At 36.7% G+C, this 23,497-nt stretch overlaps 1 protein-coding gene across 3 annotated transcripts in view; it reads left to right on the forward strand.

Moving 5' to 3' along the window:
- Positions 1-23,497, forward strand: part of TM2D1 (TM2 domain containing 1) — a 47,146-nt gene continuing 23,649 nt past the window's right edge. For all 3 annotated transcript variants that reach the window (XR_010659999.1, XM_065911897.1, XM_065911887.1), the window contains exons 1-3: positions 1-203; positions 2,441-2,514; positions 12,812-12,920. Coding sequence is in view for 2 of the 3 variants with exons in the window: in XM_065911897.1 (XP_065767969.1) it covers positions 46-203; positions 2,441-2,514; positions 12,812-12,920 (341 nt within the window). In the remaining variant the exon portion in view is untranslated. The remainder of the gene's footprint in view (positions 204-2,440; positions 2,515-12,811; positions 12,921-23,497) is intronic.

Raw genomic sequence — 23,497 nt, forward strand, 5'->3', positions numbered from 1 at the left:
GCGTAGGCGGAACCGGAAGTTGTAGGGAAGGCGCCGGTCCCCAGCATGGCGGCCGCCTGTCCCTGCAGGCTGATTGCTCCCGAGACTGCTGCCGCCCGGCTCCTGGGTGTCCTGTGGGTCGTGTCAGTCACCACGGGACCTTGGGGAGCTGCCGCCGGAGGCGGCGAAGAAACACCTAAGTGCGAGGACCTCAAACTGGGACAATATCCTCTGTGAGGAGCACCCCGTGGGGGTGAGGTAGATTTGGGGTCGAGAGTGGATAGGAACCCTCAGGTCTGTCTAGGGTTGTGCTGAAGGGAACGGTGACCTGTGACCTCTGACCTCTGTGACCGAAGGGGCCTGGGGCGGGGAGTGCTGAGAGGTGTGGGGGTGAGCGCACAGAGGCTCGCCTGTGAAATTTCCTTGGGATTTCACTGATCGTTGGCTCTTCTTTTGATCCACCTTTCTTTCTTTCTTTAATTTTTTTAGTCAGTGGATTTGTTTGTTCAACAAACACGTAGATACTGAAGTTTGTCAGGTCATGGCTTTAGGCATTAGAATTAAGTTAAAAGGTAGACCCGATTCTGGAAATTTGCCGGTTTAGGGGGAGACAAGGAAGATCTCCTGGAGGAGGGCAGGGCATTTCAGTCTCCTTGAAGTCCCAGACTGTACTGGGGCAAATTCCTGCTCCCCTTTGTGACCGATTTGAGCTTTGAGCTTGGGGATCGCTAAGAGTCCCACACGACTTAGCGACTGAACAATGAAAATAAACAGTGGTACCAACTGAAAGGTGTGTTGCGCTAAATTAGGACCAGTAAGTCACTTAGAACGGTGCCTGGCACATAGTAGGGGCTATATGTGTTTAGCTCTCATGTGTTTACTGATGAGAAAACTGAGGCTGGAGGAGTTAAATAGATCTGTTCATTGTCATGGCTTTGATAAAGGGAGGAGGAATATGAAATGGGAGTTACATTCAAATCAAACTAGGTACTTTTGTATAAAATTAGATAATTTCATACAAATTGTAGAACAGAAGAATTAAGAACAGAAGCCAGAGATGCAAGAAAGATTCTATGAGAGGAAATCTTAAAATTAAGAAAATTCTATTGCATAGTTTTTTTATGTGAGTTGAGAGGCCACCGTTACTAAATTTTTACAGAATAACTCTAATTTGCTGATTACCGTTATGCTAGAAGTTTGAGAATCATTGACCTGGTAAGTTGAGTCTTTTTTTTTTTTGGCAAAAATGTCGCAGTGATTTTTTTTTTCTAATAAAATAATTGGTCAGTATGAAAACTCGTGCTTTAAAAAAAATTTTTTTTAATCATCATTTTTTAAAACTTGAATTAATTTGTATTTTTGGCTGCGCTGGGTCTTTGTTGCTGCTCTCTGGCTTTCTTTAGTTGCGCTGTGAGGGCTTCTCATTGTGGTGCCTTCTCTTGTCATGGAGTGTGGGCTCAAGGTGCAAGGGTTTGGTTGCTCTGCAACATGTGGAGTCTTCTTGGACCAGGGATCAAATCCATGTCCCCTGCAGTGGCAGACAGAATCTTAACCACTGGACTACTAGGAAAATCCGAGTTGTGCTTTTTGAACCTTAGAAGTGACTGAGCATACAAGATGTTGTGAACTGGAAAATGTTATTCCTGGCACAAAGATGAGATTTCTAGTAGTGATTCAGAAACCCGAAGCAGGTATCAAAGTCTGTCTACAGAGACATGTTGTGAATACCTTACTTACCTCATGTTTGTGTCAATAAAATATTCAGGGAACAGAAAAGCACCACCCCCTCTGCCTCGTGCCCCGAGTGTTGTAAACATCTATTAGAGAATCATTATTATATGTTTCCAAAAGCTTAAAACCCTGTTGGGAAGATCATGTAGACTCACCTAAAATAACCATCTTCCTTGCAGTATGATGGAATTTACCTTTGGCTTGGAATCAGGAAATGTGATATTACTACCTATCACTTAATCCACTTTGCACAAGTCACTCAGAGTTTGAGCCCCCATTTGCTTCAGTAATGTGGAAATAATAGTATCCCATGTCACAGGGCTATTTGTGTTTCATGAAATTATATGTATGGTAATACTTGGGCCCTGTGAATAATTTCATCAGACATCTGGAAACTGATTTGTTTTTTTTTTTAACCTGAAGTTCTCTCATAATACTTCGGTGGAGATTTTTACTTTCATTTTTCCTTTGTGTTTTGTGCTTAAACCCTGACATGTTCTTTAAGGATATCACCCTCTGCTAGAGCTTTTAATGTACTTTTCCTTAAATATATTAATGTTCAGATACTATTTTGTGACACTGAAAGTGTATCTGTGCTTGTGCTTCTTGACCTGGACAAGCTAACATCCTCTCTTTACATGTAATTATAAACATAAATATATGACATATTAAAGACAAGATGATAGCGTTTTGTATTGGAATGTTGTTTATATTTCCTTAACTTTTCTACATATATTTGTAAAGATCCAAAAATAAATGATGCTACACAAGAACCAGTTAACTGTACAAACTACACAGCTTATGGTAAGACTTCCAGAAACATGTTTTTTTTTAATTATTTTTAAAACATTATTTCATAGATGAATGTGTGATTGCTAAAAGTAATTAATAAATGTGTTTTTTCTTGAGTTACTTCATCCTTCTGTTTCCAGAGCAACTTAATATTAGAGAACAGCTACGGGTTGTTAATATTTTTTAAAAAATCTTACTCTATTAAATAATTATATAAATTGAGAAATTTTTTGTTTTCATTCTTTTTTTTTAAGCTTTTGGAATCAGTTTATATAGCTTTCTTGATGCCTTGTATTTATCATACTGTGTTTTACAAAGATGCCTCTTTAGATTTTTAATTACTTAGAAAGAACTTGAAAGACTTAGAGTTCAATAATGTGCAGCGAGGAGCTGGTAATATATCACCCATATCTTGCACTTGTAAAATATACTTAGATACATCCTAAGTATGAAAACAATATGATAAGGATTTTAAGTGCACATCAGTATTTTATTAGCAAGATGGTTTGATAGTGGATAACACCCTCAACCTTATGATGTGGGGGAGCTTCTGTTATTCCAAAAAGTATTTAATGCCAGATAAAGATTAATAAGTTGTTTTGTTTAGCCTTTTCTTCTGAAGGGTTATATGTTGGAAAGGAGGTAGATAGATGTATGCTGGAGCTATTTGGATTTGGCATTCATATCTGGCATGGTACATAATTTGGTTAATACCTAGTATTTAATATCTAGTAATATCTACTATTTAATATCTAGTATTATCTTGAGAAAAGAGCACTTACTGAATATATACTGATTGTTTTATTGTTTAGATGGGAAATGAGGTAATGGTTGATGTTTTCTTTATAAATGAAAGTTACTAAACAGACTCATGGAAATGAGATTAAAATGATTTTTTACTGCAAAAAAACTGTTTTCATAAAGTATCTTATAGTCAAATAATTGACTTCTTGATTATGACTTTGTATATATTTTAAAAAGATCTCGTCTTTTTATGTCTTCACATTCTGACACACTGCTAACCCCATTCTGATAAGCAAAGAGATTTGAAAGTAAGTTGTGATCAACTTTTATAGCAGATATTTTGCTAGTATTCTGGAGTAATGAAATTTATCATATAAACAGTAATAGGTAATATGTATGTATGATTTTTATAGTAAATATTGCTCAATATGTGTACATTTATTTAATTGGGATATATCAGACTTAAAGGAACTTTGCACATAGTCCCCTCCTTTTTAACTTGCTTTATAAGTATACACTGACTTTCCTGTGTTAGAGTTCAGTCTTTTATAGTGTGCTCTCAGAATGGAGAATATTGTTGACATACATAAAGAAGAATCAGCTTTCAGATATCCAACCACTTATATGATATAGGTTGGAAGTCTTTGAATACTATTGTGACTCGGGTAACATTAAACTAGGAATGAGGCAGCCTGCTATCTCATGCCTTTTCTAGTCTGCAGATTTCCTTGTAGGTATGAAGATTTTGAAGGAAATTATTCTAAAAAGGAAATTTAGAATAAATTTTGAAGGAAATTACAACTAAAAAGAATAGTTTCTGACCAAAAAGAGCTCTGCCCTCGGTTAGGTGTCTCTTTTGTAAAATAAGTTTGAATCCACTTAAGTATTATCACTAAGTTTATAAACAAATACAGAATCAGATTATCAGATTGCTAGGAAATATAAAAGGACTTAGAGGTGTTATGGTCCTGTCATGGCCTGTCAGGTAAATAATCATAGATGATGTAAATGGAGAGCTGCAGAGAAATAAAAGGAAGGCTTTCTATATAAGGGAATGGTATGGTTATTTATTTGGAGGGAATAAACCATAAGTGCCTAACAATCTGGGAACACATATATAAAATGTTCTAAATCAATAAATAAATGACTTTAGATTGTTATTATGATTTTTAATAGAAAGTTTCTGAGACAAACATGACTCACCAGGCTTCTACATATGAATGTATAATTTATGCATGACCCAAAAGTGTTCAGCCAAAATCTGGGATAGGTTCTACCAACCTGTACCTTTAGGAAGCTATGTTTGTCCACAGGATGCTTTTTTTAAAAATTTCCTTTTTAAAACATGAAAAGAGTAGTAGAGTGACTGTGAATTATTTCTGAGTCCTGACCTGCGAGGATATCAAAATGACCCTTGAAACATGCTTCTTCTGTTTTATTCATTGAGTGTATGATAGACTCACAGAATCTTTAAACGAAATTTAATTTTCTTAAGCTATACTTTTTGGTAAGGAATTAGTGGATGGAATGTTTTATAGAGAGGGAAGTTTAGGAGTATAGAGTAAGAATTGGGACCAAAGGCAAAGGAGATTCAATTATAACAGTAAACTATCATGGTCTTTAAATGGTTGTCAGTTAGCCCAATACCCGTTAACAAGCATCTTTATTTTTTGAGAAATTGTTTGTAATAAATAGTTTAATAATTAAATGAATCAAAACAAAAGTGAAAATTTATATTATAAACTATCTGTTATTGTTGTTCAGTCGTTATGCTTAACTCTGTGACCCCATGGACTGCAGCATGCCAGGCTTTGCTGTCCTTCACCGTCTCCTAGAGTTTGCTCAAACTCTTGTCCATTGAGTCTGTGAAGCTATCCAGTGATCTCATCCTCTGTCGCCCCTTTCTCCTCCTGCCCTCAATCTTTCCCAGCATCCAGGTCTTTTCCAATGAGTCAGCTCTTCACATCTGGTGGCCAAAGTATGGGAGCTTCAGCTTCAGCGTCAGTGGTTCTAATGAATATTCAGGGTTGATTTCCTTTAGGATTGACTGGTTTGATCTCTTTGCTGTCCAAGCAACTCTTAAGAGTCTTCTCCAGCACCATAATTCAGAAGCGTCAATTCTTTGGCACTCAGCCTTTTTTATGGTCCAATTCTCACATCCATACATGACTACTGGAAAAAAGTAGCTTTCACTATCAAGACCTTTGTCAACAAAGTGATGTCTGTGCTTTTTAATATGCTGTCTAGGTTTGTCATAGCTTTTCTTCCAAGGAGCAAGCTTCTTTTAATTTTACTGCAGCCACCATGTGCAGTGATTTTGGAGCCCAGGAATATAAAATCTATAACTATTTCAACTTTTTCCCCATCTGTTTGCTTGAAGTGATGGGACTGGATGCCATGAACTTTTTGAAGTTGAATTTTAAGCCAGCTTTTTCACTCTTCTCTTTCACCCTCTTGGAAAGGTTCTTTAGTTCTTCCTTGGTTTCTGCCATTAGAGTAGTATCATCTGCATAACTGAGGTCGTTGATACTTCTGGCAACCTTGATTTCAGCTTGTGATTCACCCAGCTGGCATTTCGCATGATGTACTCTGCATAGAAGTTAAATAAGCAGAGTAACAATATACAACCTTGTCGTACTTTCCCAATTTTAAATCCATCTGTTGTTCAGCATCCGGTTCTGTTACTTCTTGACTGCAAGCAGGTGTTTTAGGAGACAGGTAAGGTGGTCTCGTATTCCCATCTTTTTTAGAATTTTCCACAGTTCGTTGTGATCCACACTGTCAAAGGCTTCAGCGTAGTCAATGAAGCAGAAGTAGGTCTTTTTCTGGAATTTTGCTTTTTCTTTGATCCAGCAGATGTTGGCAATTTGATCTCTGGTTACTCTGCTTTTGCTAAACTCAGCTTGTATATCTGGAAGATTTTGGTTCATGTACTATTGGAGCCTAGCTAGAAGGATGTTGACCATTACTTTGCAAGCATATGAAATGAGTGCAGTTGTATGATAGTTTGAATGTTCTTTGGGATTGGAAAGAAAACTGACCTTTTCCAGTCCTATGGCCACTGTTGAGTTCTCCATATTTGCTGGTACATTGAGTGCAGCACTTTAACTGCATCATCTTTTAGGACTTGAAATAGCTCAGCTGGAAATCCATTACCCCTACGAGCTTTGTTCGTTGTAATGCTTCCTAAGGCCTACTTGACTTCATACTCCAAAATACCTGACTAGGTCAGTGACCACACCATTGTGGTTATCCAGGTCATTAAGACTTCTCTGTAAAGTTCTTCTTTGTATTCATGCCACAATTTCTTAATCACATCTGCTTCTGTTATGTCCTTGTCTTGTGTGTGCTATGCTAAGTTGCTTCAATCAAGTCCAACTTTTTGCGATCCTATGGACTAAAAGCCCACCAGACTCCTCTGTCCATGAGATTCTCCAGTCAAGAATATTAGAATTAGTTGCTGTTCCATCCTCCAGGGAATCTTTGAAACCTAGGAATCGAACCTGCATTGGCTGGTGGGTTCTTTACCACTAGCACCACCTGGGAAACACAAAACTATCTAGTATTTGGAAAATATTTAATTTATTTAGATGTTATTGTATGGCATTCTGCTAAGTGGTAGAGATGATGCAAAAGAAAAGACGATTTCTGCCCTCAAGGAGTGTGCTGTCTAGTACATATATATACACATATTGACAAATATAGCAAGTGGTTTCAATTTTCTAATCAGTAAAATACAAAAGTATTAAAAACCCATTTCCAGAAATTTTGCTCTTGTCCTTTGACACAGGTCTTTTTTATTAAGATTTTGTTGAAATACATTTATGCAAAAGTACACTTAAATATTGTTGTTGTCCAATTGCTCAGTCATATCTGACTCTTTGTGACCCCATGGACTGCAGCATGCCAAGTCCTTCACCATCTCCTGGAGCATGCTCAAACTCCTGTCCATTGAATCAGCGATGCCATCCAACCATCTCGCGTTCTCTGTCATCCCTTTCTCCTGTGTTCAATCTTTCCCAGCATCAGGGTCTTTTCCAAAGAGTCAGTTCTTCGCATCAAGTGGCCAAAGTATTGGAGTTGCAGCTTCAGTATCAGTCCTTCCAGTGAATATTCAGGATTGATTTCCTTTAGGATTGACTGGTTGACTCTCCTTGCAGTCCTAGGGACTCTCAAGACTCTTCTCCAGCACCACATTTCAAAACCATCAATTTTTTGACATTCAGCCTTGTTCATGGTCCAGCTCTCACTTTCATATATGACTACTGGAGAAACCCCAGTTTTGACTATACGGACCTTTGTAGGCAAAGTGATGTCTCTACTTTTTAATACACTGTCTAGGTTTGTCATAGCTTTTCTTCCAAGTAGTAAATGTCTTTTAATTTTATGACTAGAGTAGAATCCCACACCATTTCCTGCCTAGGTCACTCCTTTTTACTGTTATGAAACTTCGTTGATTATTTTGAATTTAGCTTTTTTGTGCTTAAAGAAATAGTTCTGCTTTATATAATAAAGAAATACTGTCAATCAAGGTTAAGTTGTTGTTCACTTACTCAGTGATGTCTGACTCTTTGTGACCCCATGGTCTGCAGCACGCCAGGCCTCCCTGTCCCTCATCACCTCCCAAAGGTTGCCCAAGTTCATGTCCATTGCATCGTTGATGACAAGTTGATGCCATTTAAATCCCAGTCATTGGCCAGAGCCAAACATTTTGCAAGAAAACTGCAAATGGAATAATTTTCAGGATTGTAGCATGTTGCTTAATTTTGTCCACTAGTTAACATTTATGGGTAACTGGCTTCCTAAATCTCACCATACAGACTTATTTTTACTTGTTTCTGAAATCCGTGTAAGCATGGCATTATTGTGGTGTAATGAAAAGGGTGTTGATTAAAAGTGATGAATATTAGTCTAGGACTTAAAGAATATTACCTACTGTGAGACTTTGGTCAGCTCGTTTAATTTCTTGGAATGTCAGTTTTTCTGTTTGTACAAGGAAAAAAAATTAAAAGCATATTACTAGTTCTGCCTACATAATAGTTTTTTTTTTAAAAAATAAGGATCAAATGAAGTCACTATAAAATATGTAAAAATAAATAAACTCTAGGGCTGTAGGCATCCAGTGAATTAATTCCATTTCACAAAGTCTTTTATTACTTTTACAGTCACATATTATATTTATTCCTCATGTTAGGTTCAGTCTCTTAGTCTTCTCAGTGGTGAAGTTCTCTAAGTTTTTAGAGTTTAAGTTGAACATTTTCTCTAGCCAGGCACAATACTTTACATGCCAAATGCCTTTAATACTTGGCTAGTAGTATTACAAGGGTCTTATTTTTGTTTCACAGATTACAAAACAAGGTTCAGTGAGATTTCATAACTTGACCAGAAGAACATACTAGTTAAGTGACAAGAGTTTGGACTTAAACCTAAATTTGCCCCATTCTGAAGTACTGCATTTTGGCATTTTCTAACAAATCTGATCAGTTTTCATGTTTCTCTTATCATTTTCTCATGTCATGTCATCTCTCTTTATACTGAGAGCAGCCCCTCATTCATTCTGACTAAAGTATGTAGTTTTTGTCCCTTGAAATAATTAACTCATACTTCTGTCAGACTTCTCTAAAAATATTGTAGCAATGTGGTTTTCCCTTCACTCTGGTATTTCCACTAATTGTATCTTTCCTGAGGTTCTAAGCCTGAAATGTGGGGCATTTTTCTCTCCTTATCTGTCTCATTGACTACAAAGTAGCTCATATTGAATACAGATCATTTCTTATATTAGAAATGATAAAATACATTGAAAACTAAAGTTGTCAAAATTTGAGAGTTTGAACAATTAATAGAATCTAACAAAAATTATGATTTATTTGTTTTTCATATTTTTATAAAGCATTTTTACAACTCACCTGTAAATGGAAGCTTCCCAGGTGGCTCAGTGGTAAAGAATCCACCTGCAATTCAGGAGACGCAGGAGTTTCATGGGTTTGATCCCTGGATTGGGAAGATTTCCTGGAGTATGAAATGGCAACCCACTCCACTATTTTTGCCTGGGAAATCCCATGGACAGAGCAACCTGTCGAGCTACAGCCCATGAAGTTACAGAGAGTCAGATAATGACTGACAAGCATGCATGCCCACCTCCATAAATGTTTAATCTTTCAAAATTTTGTAAAGGAAGCTATAATCTCAAAACACAGTGCATTTCTCTAAAGCAAAGTATATTGGACAAAGCCTCTAGGGGAATCATCCTGGGTCCTCAGCAGTGAAAGTCCCAAGTCCTAATCACTGGACCACCAGGGAAAGCTCCACATCAGTCTAATCTCTGCTACTGTCTTCATACTGCATCCTGCCTGCATGCCTTCACATCATCTTCCGCCTGTGTATGTTCATTTTCCCCTTTTTGAAGGATACCCATCTTACTGCATTAGGGCCCACCCTAATGACCTCATCTTAGTTTGGATGCAAAGTTGGATTGCAAACTTAAATTTGCAAAGATGCTATTTCGAAGTAAGGTCACATTCTGAGGTGCTGAGGGTTAGGACTTCAATATATCTTTTTGGGAGAGTGCAATTCAGCCCACAGTATGTCCTTACAATAATCAGTTTTCAGATCCTCAGTTGTTTTTTTGTTTTGTTTTTTTAATTTTTAAGTTGAAGGATAATTGCTTTACAAAATTTTGTGTTTTTCTGTCATACATCAGTGAGAATCAGTTTTTATTATATGTGTATTTTTTCCTACAATTAATGTAAAATTTCTGAATTTAAAAGAAGAGCCCTTTCATATTCTTGATTGGATCATGATACATATCAAATTGCTGTGTTTAGAGTCCACTGTAAAGAATGCTATAATATTTCAATATTAAGGGCAGTATTTACAGTATGGTGGAAATAAAATTTTTCCCAGCCATTTAAATCCATGGTGAAAAGTTTTAGATGTCAATTTAAAAATGGTGAGGGAATAAAAATGGTGAGTTTTAAAAAATTTTAGGGAGTATGTGAGCAAAATGTTTTGAACACAGCTGATCTATAGCATTGTTTTTCAACGTTAGTAATGTTTGGGGCTAGATAATTATTATGAGGAGGCGATCTTGTGCCTTATAGAAGGTTTAGAAGCATCCTGGCCTCCATCCACTAGATGCCAGTATCATTTTCCCAGTAGTGACAACCAAAAACGTTTCCAGACATTGCCAAATATCCCCTGGAGAGCAAAATGACTTCCTGTCATTCCTCCACCGTTTAAACAGAGCATACTCCTCTCCTGTCAGTTTGTGACATAGAGAATGCATTAGCGTTTCAGGTGTTTGTTAGTCTCAGTTTTGAGTTGTCTGCTACATGCTCGTGCTTGTGCTCGGTCGCTCACCTGTATCTGACTCTTTGCGACCCCACGGACTGTAGCCCGCCAGGCTTCTCTGTCCACGGAATTCTCCAGGCAAGAATACTGGAGTGGGTTGCCATGCCCTCCTCCAGAGGATCTTCCCAACCCAGGGATTGAACCCGCTTCTCTCGTGTCTCCTGCATTGGCAGGTGGATTCTTTACCACTGTGTCACCTGGGAAGGTGTCTGCCATATAGCTCCAGTCAAAAGTATGACCTAAGATGGCAGACCAAGAGATATAACTTAAGGGACGTGATAATAATTGATTCACAGAAATCAGTAAGCTTTATCCCTGTCTCAAGGCAGATGGCCAGACAGCTACATATAAATCATCTGTTGACTTTTGTTGCCCTATCTCTGTCAATCCTAACATTATAAGCCCTTGCTTATATCTGGTGTCAGTGTGAGAAAAGGCTATGTGGAAAACTTTTATTGTTTTGTAAAGGTTCTTACTACTAAGGACCTTCTCTATTACATTCCTTTACTCTTATGTCATGTACCAAACCAAGTTCCCACAGTGGTTTAGAGGTGAATTGGTATGCTTTCAGTTATATCACAGTTGCCTTACTACCAGCAGCCTCTAAGCTAAATTTGTGGCCAATTACACTGTCTTCCCTTAGTTGTTTCCTAGGATAATTATTTCTTCACTCTCTCTTCCTTTCATTTTATTACCTTCTTTCTTGTCTAAATGGTTCTCAGTTTTGCTGAATCTGTGCTTTTTAGCATAAGCACCTTCTTATGTTGGAAATGTAAATACATTAAATAAGTAAAGTTTATGGGACGATATAGTTTGAACTATCAGTAACACAACCAAAGAGTGCAAAGTCATTACAGGGTGTTTTTCCTAGCATCATTCTCTCAATGTACTGCTGCTGCTAAGTCACTTCAGTCGTGTCCGACTCTATGTGACCCCATAGACGGCAGCCCACCAGGCTCCCCCATCCCTGGGATTCTCCAGGCAAGAACACTGGAGTGGGTTGCCATTTCCTTCTCCAATGCAGGAAAGGGAAAAGTGAAAGTGAAGTCGCTCAGTCATGCCCGACTCTTAGCAACTCCATGGACCTACCAGGCTCCTCCATCCATGGGATTTTCCAGGCAGAGTACTGGAGTGGGGTGCCATTGCCTTCTCCGTCTCAATGTACTACCCTGGCCTAAAAACGGACAGTGATTTGTTGGAAATCTTAAGGTAATTATAAAGTAGACAGAAAATAAATACCATCTATTTTTCTTTCATAATAAAAGACTGGGGTCTCTGTGGGGTTTTTTTTTAGTCTATTATAGCAAGTTCTATTTTCATTTTCTCAAAAAATTGTAATCATTGATGTTAAGCATAGAGATAAGCATTTACTGAAACTAGCCTAAAGGTATTAGTACCTTTTAGTCAGAAATGGTGAAGGAGTGAAAAATACTAACATTTATTGATTGCATAAAGTGCTCTGCTTTATGCTAGATCATTTATATCACATTTAATCCCCTCAGTAGTCTTCTTATGATCTTAGTGCTACTTTTATCTACATGGAATTCAAGTTTCTGAAAGAGGCAATGTACAGATAGGTGATTCCCATTCCAAAGTTCTTACTTTATATGATGAGGCCATAAAAGCTTCAGGACAGTACCTGCTTAGCACATAGTAAGCTCTGTAAGTGTTAATTCCTCTTATTAAGTCATCTGGGTTATGAATAAAGATCAAATTGCTAAATGCTGAGATAACATACTACATCAAATCCTAGAGGGAGTGGAGAAGCAAACCCATTTAGAATAAATAAAAAGTTATTTAAAATAAAGAAGAATCTTAGTTTATTGTAGGTATCATCTATAAGAATTTTATAAACTGAAAATACAAGATCAGATTATGTTTTATGTAATGAATTGCCTGATGAGTTACCAACAAAAAATTCGAGAAGTATTCTTCACCCTAGAGATGAAGTAAAGGACAGTAATATTATGCAAATCTTCTTTGGTCATCTTTGTCAGGGGCAGGAGATTGAACATTATCTTATCTTGTACATGAATATATGTAATATAGCTTTTCCTATCCAAATTAAAATCTCATATCATATCTTATATTGGGAGGTGGTTGGTTTGAACATTAGATTTCCTTGTATGCATTGCTAGCCTTAGGAAAAAAGTATAATTACATAATTTTCCACAGGAAAAAGAAATAATGGATTCTTGCTTTTTTCTGCCTTTAGTACAGTGTTTTCCAGCACCTAACATAACTTGTAAGGATTTTGGTGGCAACGAAACACATTTTACTGGAAATGAAGTTGGTTTTCTCAAGCCTATATCTTGCCGAAATGTGTAAGTATATTACTGAAGCTAAATTTTCTGATTTACATGCCTGAGTTAAATCTCAGCTGAGTGGTATGAAGAGTAGAGTTAATTTATAAGGAGAATCCTGCACTAATACAAACTTTTATCTTTTTGCTTTTGTCAGAAAACCTCTATTGTAAGTGTGTATTGTTTTAAAAATGCAGTTTACCAACAAAGTTTAGTAGTTCACTGTATGGGATAAATAGACTGAGTGGCTTCAGGCCATGTCAGTTCAGGCAGTTTGTGCTACCAAATGGGTTATGAAAAAATTCTGTTTTCAAAATGTGGGGACTTTCTTGAGTGCAAATAAGGGACTCCATACCTACAGTATTAAAAGAATGCTAATTAGTAATCATTTGCATTTGGAAACTTGGTTTCATTCTTTGTAATTGGTTTGGATAATGAATGATAATGTTAAACAATTCAGAAGTTAGTTTTTTTATATTAAGACAAATGACTTTGTTTTGTTGGAAATATTCTTAGCTTAAAGAACTTTTTTAAGTTTGCTGTTTATTTTTGCTGCAGTAAAGCTGACAGTTTATTCTTATATTTCTACTTTGTTCTGAAAGCATGATTTAGTTTCACCCATTTTTATTAATTCCTGGCATTGTATTTTTACTTTTTACTGTATGTTGTTGCATTTTATATAATGGTACCTATTTTGCAGTTGTATAAATAAAGGCCACTATTTGTTTCTACAAGTTCCATTAGAATTCTTAGAAATTACTACTAGAGTCTTTTTTCTTTTCTTTTGACCCTACTTTACAAAGTTAATGAGGAGCTTTAGATTCTGTCTTGCTGTGTAATCCAATCACTTAAGCTTCTTGGGTTCTAAGATTTCTCATTAGTAAAATAATAATTGTTAAGAGGAATTATTTTCAAAGTACTTAGATATGGTTTAGTCAGTTTTTAAATTTATAGGTTGATATTTCCAAATGACAAATAATTTGTTAAGTGTTGGTGGTCCAAGAAAACATTTGTTAAGAACCACTCAGGTTGGACAGTGCAGATTTATTTTACCTGTAATGTTCACATCACAATGATCTGCCACTTAATTTCCAAGTTAACTCTGATTTTTCTTTTAATGTCTCTGAGTAGATTAGACTGAAATGCAACTGAGCTATACTAATCATGCTCACAAGACATTCATGTCAATTGTGATAAGAAACTAGATCAAGGAAACTAGATACTCCAAGCCTACTGGTCAACTTATTTCTCTCCTGTAGTAAAGTCCAAAATTCCAAAATAGGATTTGCTGGATGAGCATTGAATCAGAACAAAAGGAGTTAGGTTGATGGATAATTTTAATGATAAATCACAAAAGTAAGATAACCTAATACATTACTTTGCTCTATCAGAATATTCAGTATGTGCCTTTCAAACAACCACCTGCTGGTCAGCTACTGAAGACTCACTGACAAATTGTTAATTAATTGAGTGTTCCCTTTTCCAGTTTACATCTTTTCCTTCTCCTGTTGGCATATCCTTTCATAATATTGATACTTGATTAAAACTCCATCTTAATATCACAGATGTGGCCATTCCATAAGGTATTCTTTAGCAACTGAACTCTATTAACTATGTCTAATCAGTTACCAAGTCACACCTGTTTATACTGCCCATCTACACTATTTGGAGCAACCTAACTGTTTTAACAGATGCCTTTAGAATTTTAGTGACTTAACCCAATAAATTTTATTTCTCACTCATATCATAATCCAATTTGTGTTGGTTTGGAGGTCTGCATGGGGTAAAGGAAATGATATTTGCTCCATGCAGACATGCAGGGATCTTGTACCTTTCATCTTGTGACTTTACTTCCTCTAGTCCTTAGAGTCTTTTCCATTCAGCTAACAGATGGAAAGAGGAGATGGAACACCTATAGACATGTTTTATGGACCAGACATGGTGTATATGATGACTTACATCACTTCTGTCCGCATTCCATTGGCCAGAACTAAGTGATGGCTGCATTTAACTGCAAAGTGAGCTAGAATATTAATACACAGGCATACCTCAGAGATATCATGAGTTTGGTTGCAGATCAGTGCAATAAAGGAAGTTACACGAATCTTCTGGTTTCCCTGTGTATATACAAGTTATGTTTATACTATGTGTAGTCTATTAAGTGTGCAATAACATTGTGTCCAAAAAACCATACCTTAATTTTAAAATAATGCTGTTGGAAAAATGGCACTGACAGACTTGCCTGGTGAAGGGTTGATACAGACCTTCAATTTGTGAAAAAAAACAACAAACTCAGTGTATCTGTAAAGCATACTAACACAAAGCACAGCAAAACAAGGTGCGCGTGGAGTATAGCTGCATGTCTGTGAGAAAAAGCAAAATGATTTGATGAGCAGTTAGGTACATCTCTGCTGCACCACCAGTTTTTAGATTATTCTTCAGGGTGATTTATTTATATCGATCCCTGCTTTTCTAATTTCATTCCCCTTACTAGCCAAGCTTGTTGAGGGGCTTGTTTCTATAATATTTATCTTTTATGAATTTTTAGTCTAATGCAGCATGGCTTTTGGCCATACTAAAATTCAGCAGCGATCTTTGTTGCTATATCAAATGGATATTTATAGTCTGTATCTTAATCCTTCTGCAGCATTTGGTATTCCTTTTTCTTAAAATACTTTCTTTCCTTGACTTACAGTATAAAACACACTTCAATTTCCTTTGATTCCTATTCTTTTCCTTCTTTCTTACATCTTGATATTCCCAAGATTATATCTTTGGTCCTTTTCTCTTCTTCATTCATCCACCCCTTTGGTTTCTCAGGCCATCTTTATATAAAGATCCCAAACTGGATCTATTGTCTCTTCCTTCAGTCATTTCCTCCTTTGTATTAGTGAATGCAGCTGTTCTATACAGTTCCTTAAGCAGAAACTTTGGAGTCGTTCTCCAAAGAATGACTCATTCCCTACATTTAGTCTGGCTGCTTCTGCGTTCAATATTTCCCAGTTTTGTTTCCTTTTCTCTTCCACTGCTAGTAGCCAGTAGATTATCACTTGAGTTTCTACCAAGCCTCCCTGTTTATTTCTCCACTGCTATTCTGGTGATCCATTTCAATGTAGAGGGGGCACTGCTGCCGTCACTGCAAAATCTGACATCCTTGTAATATTAGATGCATAGACAGGATCTCTGGGCTGTTTACTGTCTCCCCCAACTCCCTGAGAATGTCTTAATTGTGAGTGCAGTGCGAAAAATAGGATTATAAGCAGGAGACATGATCAGATTTGACTTTAATATGATGATTCCAACTACCTCTTTATTTCTTTACTCTTATTTGTAGCAACTCCTTGAAAGGATCATCTAATACTTCTTTTCTTTAGTTTTTTTCCAATTTTTTTTTATTGAGTTAACATTGGTTTGTAACATGTTTCATGTATACATTATAATTCAACTTCTATATATACTACAGGCTGTTTGCCACCAAGTCTAGTTCCCATCCATCGTCATGCAGTTGATCCTCTTTACCCATTTCATCCACCTCCCACCTGCCTTCACCTCTGGGGACTACCAGTATCTTCTGTTTCAGTGTGTTTGTTTTCATGTTATTTTTTATTGATCATTTACTAATTTTTTGTATGTGCCACATATGAGCAAAATGGGCTTCCCTGATGGTTCAGCGGGTAAAGAATCCCCCTACAGTGCAGGAGACACAGAAGACACGGGTTCAATCCCTGAGTCAGGAAGATCCCCTGAAGGAGGCAATGGCAGCCCACTCCAGTATTCTTGCCTGGAAAATCCCATGGCCAGAGGAGACTGGTGGGCTACAGTCCATGGGGTCACAAAGAGTCAGACATAGCTGAGCATGAGCATGCACTATGTCCCATTGTCTCTGCAAGGCTCAGGCCCAGCCATGAGCGAAATCATATGATATTTGTCTTTCTCTATCTCACTTCTTTCACTTAACACAATGCCCTCAAGATCTGTCCATATTGTCACAAATGGCAAGATTTTTTTTTTTTAGTGAATGAGTAGTAGTCTTATATGTTTAGATATGTGTATATATCTTTTTTATCCATTCATTCACCAGTGGCCTTAGGTTGTTTCCACATCTTGGCTATTGTTAATAATGCTGCAGTGAACATTGGAATGCATATATATTTTTGAATTAGTATTTCCTTATTCTTTGGATGAATACCCAAAAGTGGAATAGCTAGATCATATGGTAATTTTACTCTTAATTTTTTGAGGAATCTCCATACTGTTTTTCGTAGTGGCTGCTCCAAATTACATTTCCACCAACAATGCATGAGTATTCCCTTTTTCTCCACAGCCTTTCCAACATTTCGTTTTTTCTTGTTTTTATGATAATAGCTATTCTAATGTGTGAGGTCATAACCTCATTGTGGTTTTAATTTGCATCTCTCTGATTTGTGATATTGAACATCTTCTTTTCAAGTGCCTATTAGCCATGTCTTAAATGGAAAATTGTTCAGATCATATGCCCATTTTTAAATCAGGTTGTTCGTTTTGTTGTAATTGAGTTGTATGATAAGAATTGCACTGAATCTGTAGATTCTATTAGGTAATTTGTATTTTAGCAATGTTAATTCTTCCAATTCATGAGCATGGGATATTTTTACATTTCTTTGTGTTTTCTTCAGTTAATTTCAATAATGTCCTGTAGTTTTCAGTGTCCAGGTCTTTCATTTCCTTGGTTAAATTTATTCCTAGGTATTCCATTCTTTTTGTTGCAATTGTAAATGGGATATTTTAAACTTCTTTTTCTTCTAGTTGTTAATGTATAAAAGAGCATATTTTTGTATATTGATTTTCTACCTTGCTGTTTTACTGTATTTGTTTATTATTTCTAATAACTTTTTTTTTTCAGAATGTTTAGGGTTTTCTGTATATAAAATTGTGTCATCCACAAACAGTGACAGCTTTGCTTCTTCCTTGCCAGTATGGTTGTCTTTTATTTCTTTTTCTTGCCTAATTGCTCTGGCTATGAATTCCAGTATTATGTTGAATAAGAGTGTTGAGAGTGGGTATCCTTATCTTGTTCCTGATCTTAGAGGGAAAAGCTTTCAATTTGTCACTGCTGAATATAATAGCTATAGGTTTATTATATATAGGCTTTACTATATAGAAGTACCTTCCTTCTATACTCATTTTATTGAAAGTTTTTTTTTATCATAAATGAATGTTGACTCATGTCAGATGCTTTTTCTGCATAAATTGAGATGATCATATGATTTTTATTCACTTTGTTAATATGGTATATCACATTAATTGATTTGCAAATGAACCATCCTTGCATTCCTGTAATAATCCCATTTGATCATGGTATATAATTCTTGTAATGTATTGTTGTATTTGGTTTACTAATAGTTTGTTGAGGATGTTTGCATCTGTGTTCATCAGAGATATTGTTTTGTAATTTTCTTCTCTTTTGCTGTCCTCATCTTGTTTTGGTATCCTAGTAATGTTGGTTTTCTAAAATGAGTTAGGAAGTGTCCCCTCCTCTTCATTTTTTTGGAAGAGGTTGAGAAAGATAGGTATTAAGTCTTTGAATGTTTGGTAGAGTTCACCAGTGAAACCATCTGGTCCTGGACTTTTGTTTTGGGGGAGGTTTTTGATTACCATTTTAATCTCTTAGTTGGTAATTGGGCTATTCAAATTTTCTATTTCTTATGGATTCAGTCTTGGAAAACTGTATGATTCTAAGAATTTATCTGTTTCTTCTAAGCTGTCCAATTTATTGGCATACAACTATTCATAGTAGTCACTTATAAGCCTTTCTATTGGGTTGACCAAAAAGTTCTTTCTGGGTAAGATGACATGGAAAAACCCAAATGATCTTTTTGGCCAACCCAGTATTTCTTTCTTTTTTTTGTTTTTTTTTTTTGTTTGTTTTTTTCAGTGAGTCATATCTGAAAGCACGTGATGTCAGTTTTTTTCCCTTACTATGTTCTTAACATTGATCTCTTGGTTAATGTGGCATCTGCCAAGTTTCTCCTAAATTACCCTTTTTCCTTTTGTAATAAATTTCTCCTGTAGAGATGCTTTAAGAGTGTGTAAGCATTCTGTTACTTCTTGGTTTTTAGTAACCATTCATGTTTCTTGTCTGATATAATTATGTTGGACTTCATTTTAAGCTGAACGTTTTATTTTATATTTTGTTATCTTTAAGTCATCTTAACTTTCCTTTGGACATAGAAATGGCACATATTTTAAGTTTTGGAGGGTAAATGAAGGAAGCTTTTCAATAATAATGAAAAATGCCTATGACTCTTTAATGTCCTACTGCACAGTGTAACCAAATGGTTCATTTTGGTTGAGAAAGTTGGATTCAGGTCACTATATGATCAAATGTGGGTATGGTAAGTATCTGGGATGTTGAAAAATGCAAGTGAGAAGATGATGAGGCTAAGTAGGCTTAGCCTATTGGAAGAGCCCAGTATTTCTTTGATATCCATTGTAACTTCTCCTCTTTTATTTCTGATTTTACTTATCTGAGTTCTCTCTTTTTTTAAGTGAGTCAGGCTGAAGGATTGTCAAGTTTATCTTTTCAAAGAACCAGCTCTTAGTTTCATTCATCTTTTCTATTTTCTTTTTAGTCTCTGTTTCATTTATTTCCAATTTCATTTTTATTATTTCCTTCCTTCTACAGGTTTTGGGCTTCATTTTTTTCCTTCTTTTTTCTAGTTGCTTTAAATGTATGGTTAGATTATTTGTGGTTTTTCTTGTTTCTTGAAATAGACCTGTATTTCTATAAACCATTCTCTTAGTACTGACATTACATGTGTGTCAGAGATTTTGGTATGTTATATTTTCATTTCTCTTCAGATATTTTTTAAATTTCCCCTTTAATTTTTTTCACTGATGCAATAGTTGTTCAATAGTTTGTTGTTTAGTCTCCACATATTTATGACTTTTCCAGCTTCTTAAAATTGATTTCTAGTTTCATACCATTGTGGTCAGAAAAGATACTTGATATAATTTCAGTCTTCTTAAATTTATTAAAGCTTGTTCTGTGCCCCAGCAGATGGTTTATCCTTGGGAACATTTGGTGTGCCCTTAAGAAATATGTTTATTCTGCAGATTTTGGATAGAATGTTCTGTATACATCTATTATTAAGTCTCTTTGGTCTACTGTTTCATTTAAGGTTGAGTTTTCCTTGTTCTCTTTCTGTCTGTGTGATCTATCCATTTACTGTGGGTTGTTACCATCTCCTTCTCTCACTGTGATGCTGTCAGTTTCTCCCTTTAAGTCAGTTATATGCTTTATGTATTTTGGTGCTCTGTTGTTAGGTGCATATATATTAATAAATATGTTTTCTAAATGAATTGTACCCTTTATCGTTAGTATATAATGCCCGTCTCTGTCTTTTGTTAACTTTTTTGGCCTGAAGTCTGTTTTGTCTGATATGAGTATGGTTGCGCCTGCTTTCTTTAGGCTGCCAGTTGCTTAGAGTATCATTCTGCAGCCCTTTACTTAGAACTAAGATGAGTCTTCTAGAGTCAGCATATGGTTGGGTCTTGTGTTTTACCCCATCCAGGCACTCTGTGCCTTCTGTTGGTGAATTCAATCTATTTGCATTCAGAGATGTGCGTGTGTGTGTGTGTTTGCCACGCTGTGTGGCATGCAGGATCTTAGTTTCCCAACCCGGGATTGAACCCATGCCCCCTGCAATGGAAGAACAGTCTTAGTCACGGGACCACCAGGGAAGTTCCCATTTAGTGTGATTATTGATGTATGAGGACTTGGTATTGCCATTTATCTTTTGTTTTCTGGTTGTTCTGTAATTCCATTGTTTCTTTTTCTTTGCATTTCTGTGCAAGGAAATGGTAGTCTTCTATGATGTTTTTCTCAGTTTTCTCTCCTTTTTTTTATGTTTTGTGTCTCTGCTCTAGATTTTTGTTTTGCGGTTGTTGTGAGGTTTGCATAAACATCTCAAAGATAGTCCTTTTTCTGTGGTTTTTAAAATTTTTTATCTATTTATTTTTGGCTGTCCTGGTATCTTCGTTACTGCACAGGCTTTTCTCTCCTTGTGGTGAGTGGGGGCTACTCTCTAGTTGTGGTGTACGGGCTTCTCGTTGCGATGGCTTCTCTTGTTATGGAGCACAGACTCTAGGGCTGCACAGGCTTCAGTAGTTGCAGCACATGAGCTCAGTAAGTAGCTTCTGGACTCGAGAGCACAGTCTCAGCAGTTGTGGCACGCTGGCTTAGCTGCTCCTCGGCATGTGGGATCTTCCCAGCCCAGGGATCAAACACGTGTCTCCTGCATTGGCAGGCAGATTCTTTACCACTGAGCCACCAGGGAAGTCCTGTTGGTAGTAGCCTATCCTCATATTCCTATAGAGGTTGCCTCTTTTTTCCTTTTTCCCTTTTATATTTTTGTTGTCACAGATATGTCTCAGCACAGAATACTGTGAATTCATTAACAAATTGATGTAGTTATAGTTATTTTTTTCATCCTTTAATCTTTGCTATAATTATGTGTTTAACAACCTGTTTTTAATGATTTGTGTTTTGTTTTAATTTGGCTGTGCCGAGTCTTCGTAGCAGCATGAAGGATCTTTGTTGTCACATGCTGGATATTTAGTTGTGGCACGTGGGATCTAGTTTCCTGACCAGGGATTAAACTGGGGCCCCCTGCATTCAGAATGCAGAACCTTAACCACTGGACCACCAAGAAATTCCCAGCAACCTATTCTGATATATAGTTACTGTTTTCTGATTCTATTTATTTATTAGCTTAAAATTTTTTGTACTTTTGCTTTTTCATTTCAAGTAGAATTTTTTTCAACATTTCTCATAAGGAAAGTCTAGTGATGATAAACTTCCTCAACTTCTCTTTGTCTGGGAATGCCTTTATTTCTCCCTGTATCTGAATGAAACTTATGCTGTATAGAGTATTCTTGGCTGACAGTTTTTATCTTTCAATATTTTGAGTTTGTCATTCTACCCCGTCCTGGCCAATAGAGTTTCTGCTGAGAAATCTGCTGATCATCTAGTGGGGGGTACCTTAGTAAGTTGCTGTCTTTTTTCTCCCTGACTGCCTTTAAAGTTTTTTCTTTGTCATTGACTTTTGACAGTTTTAATGTGTCTTGGGGAAGGTCTTTTTAGGTGTTCTACTTGCTACATGGGCTTGTATATCTAGCCCCTTTCCCAGATTTGAGACATTCTCAGCTACTACTTAGAAGGGGGGCGACAGAAGATGAGATGGTTGGATGGCATCACCAACTCGATGGACATGAGTTTGGGCAAGCTCTGGGAGTTGGTGATGGACAGGGAAGGCTGGCGTGCTGCAGTCCATGGGGTCACAGAGTCAGACATGACTGAGTGACTGAGCTGAACAGCTATTACTTCCTTAAATAAGCTCTGTTTCCCTCTCCTTCTCTTTTCCTTCTGGTATACCCATTGTCCTTATTTCGCCTTTCTAATGGAGTTGGATAGTTCTTGTAGTTTCTTCATTTAAAAAAAAAAAGACTCAGTTCTTGCTCCTCTTTTACCTGAATCATTTCTCAGTTTCTGTCTTTAAGCTCACTAATTCTCTCTTCCATATGGTCTACTCTATTTCCAGTGTTTTTTAATGCCATTCTTCATATCATTTATTGAGCTGTTCAGCTTCACAACTTCTGTTTGGTTCTTTTTTAAGAGTTTCTTTCAGTCTCTTGGATAAAATGTTCCTTCTTTTCATTAATTTTTTTCCTTAATTCATTGAATTGCTCTTCTGTTTTCTTGTAGCATGTTGAGTTTCTTCCTGATAGCTATTTTGAATTCTCTGTGAGACCACAGTCTTCTGTGATATTAAGTTTGGTTTCTGGAGAACTGTCATTTTCTTTTTCTGATGCTGTGTTACTGTGGCTTTTCATGGTGCTTGATGAGTTGTTCCTTTGCTGGCATGCCAGAGGTAGTACCTTTCTCATTTAGGTAAAGCTTTATTTACTTTGATTCTAACAGTTCAACAGGTTGGTAATTAGAGTACTTTTTTTTGTTTTTCAGTAGATGGCACTGCAGCACAATTTATAGCTTGGTTTCTCTTACCTGAGATGCCTCTGGCTATATTTAATTGGCACTTTCTACTCTCTATCACCTCTGCCAGAGGTGTCACCAGTGCCCTTATCATCTCTGCTTCTTTCCCGTGGGGTTACTGGTGTCCTGATGCTGCAAGAGTTGCTGTCGTTACTGGCATCACCACCAGGGACACCAGGATGGCAGGTCTGTCTGCCACAAGTGGGGTTGCCTGGGTTGTGGACTCTGCTGTAGCGGTGAGGGCAGGGTAGAGCCAGATTTGTGGGTGCTGTAGGATGGAACAGAGTCACAAGCACTGCTATGGCCCTTCCAGTCTTTCTTAAGGCTGCTCTGTTCTATATTTTGTCCTCATTGTTGCCAGATCTGCTCTTGGTGAGGTCACTAATGCTCTCCTCTTGGTTAAATTTAGTGATAAATTCTCAGGAATTCTTATATCATCCATCAGTCACATTTGGCACAGTTGATCACTCTGTTCTTCTTAATACACTGACTTCACTTGACTTCCAAGATACCACACACTTTTTTTTATTTTTTACTTTTTTATTTTGTGTTGGAGTAAAGCCAA

Source organism: Muntiacus reevesi, chromosome 1 (assembly GCF_963930625.1).
Source record: "Muntiacus reevesi chromosome 1, mMunRee1.1, whole genome shotgun sequence".
NCBI lineage: Eukaryota > Metazoa > Chordata > Mammalia > Artiodactyla > Cervidae > Muntiacus > Muntiacus reevesi.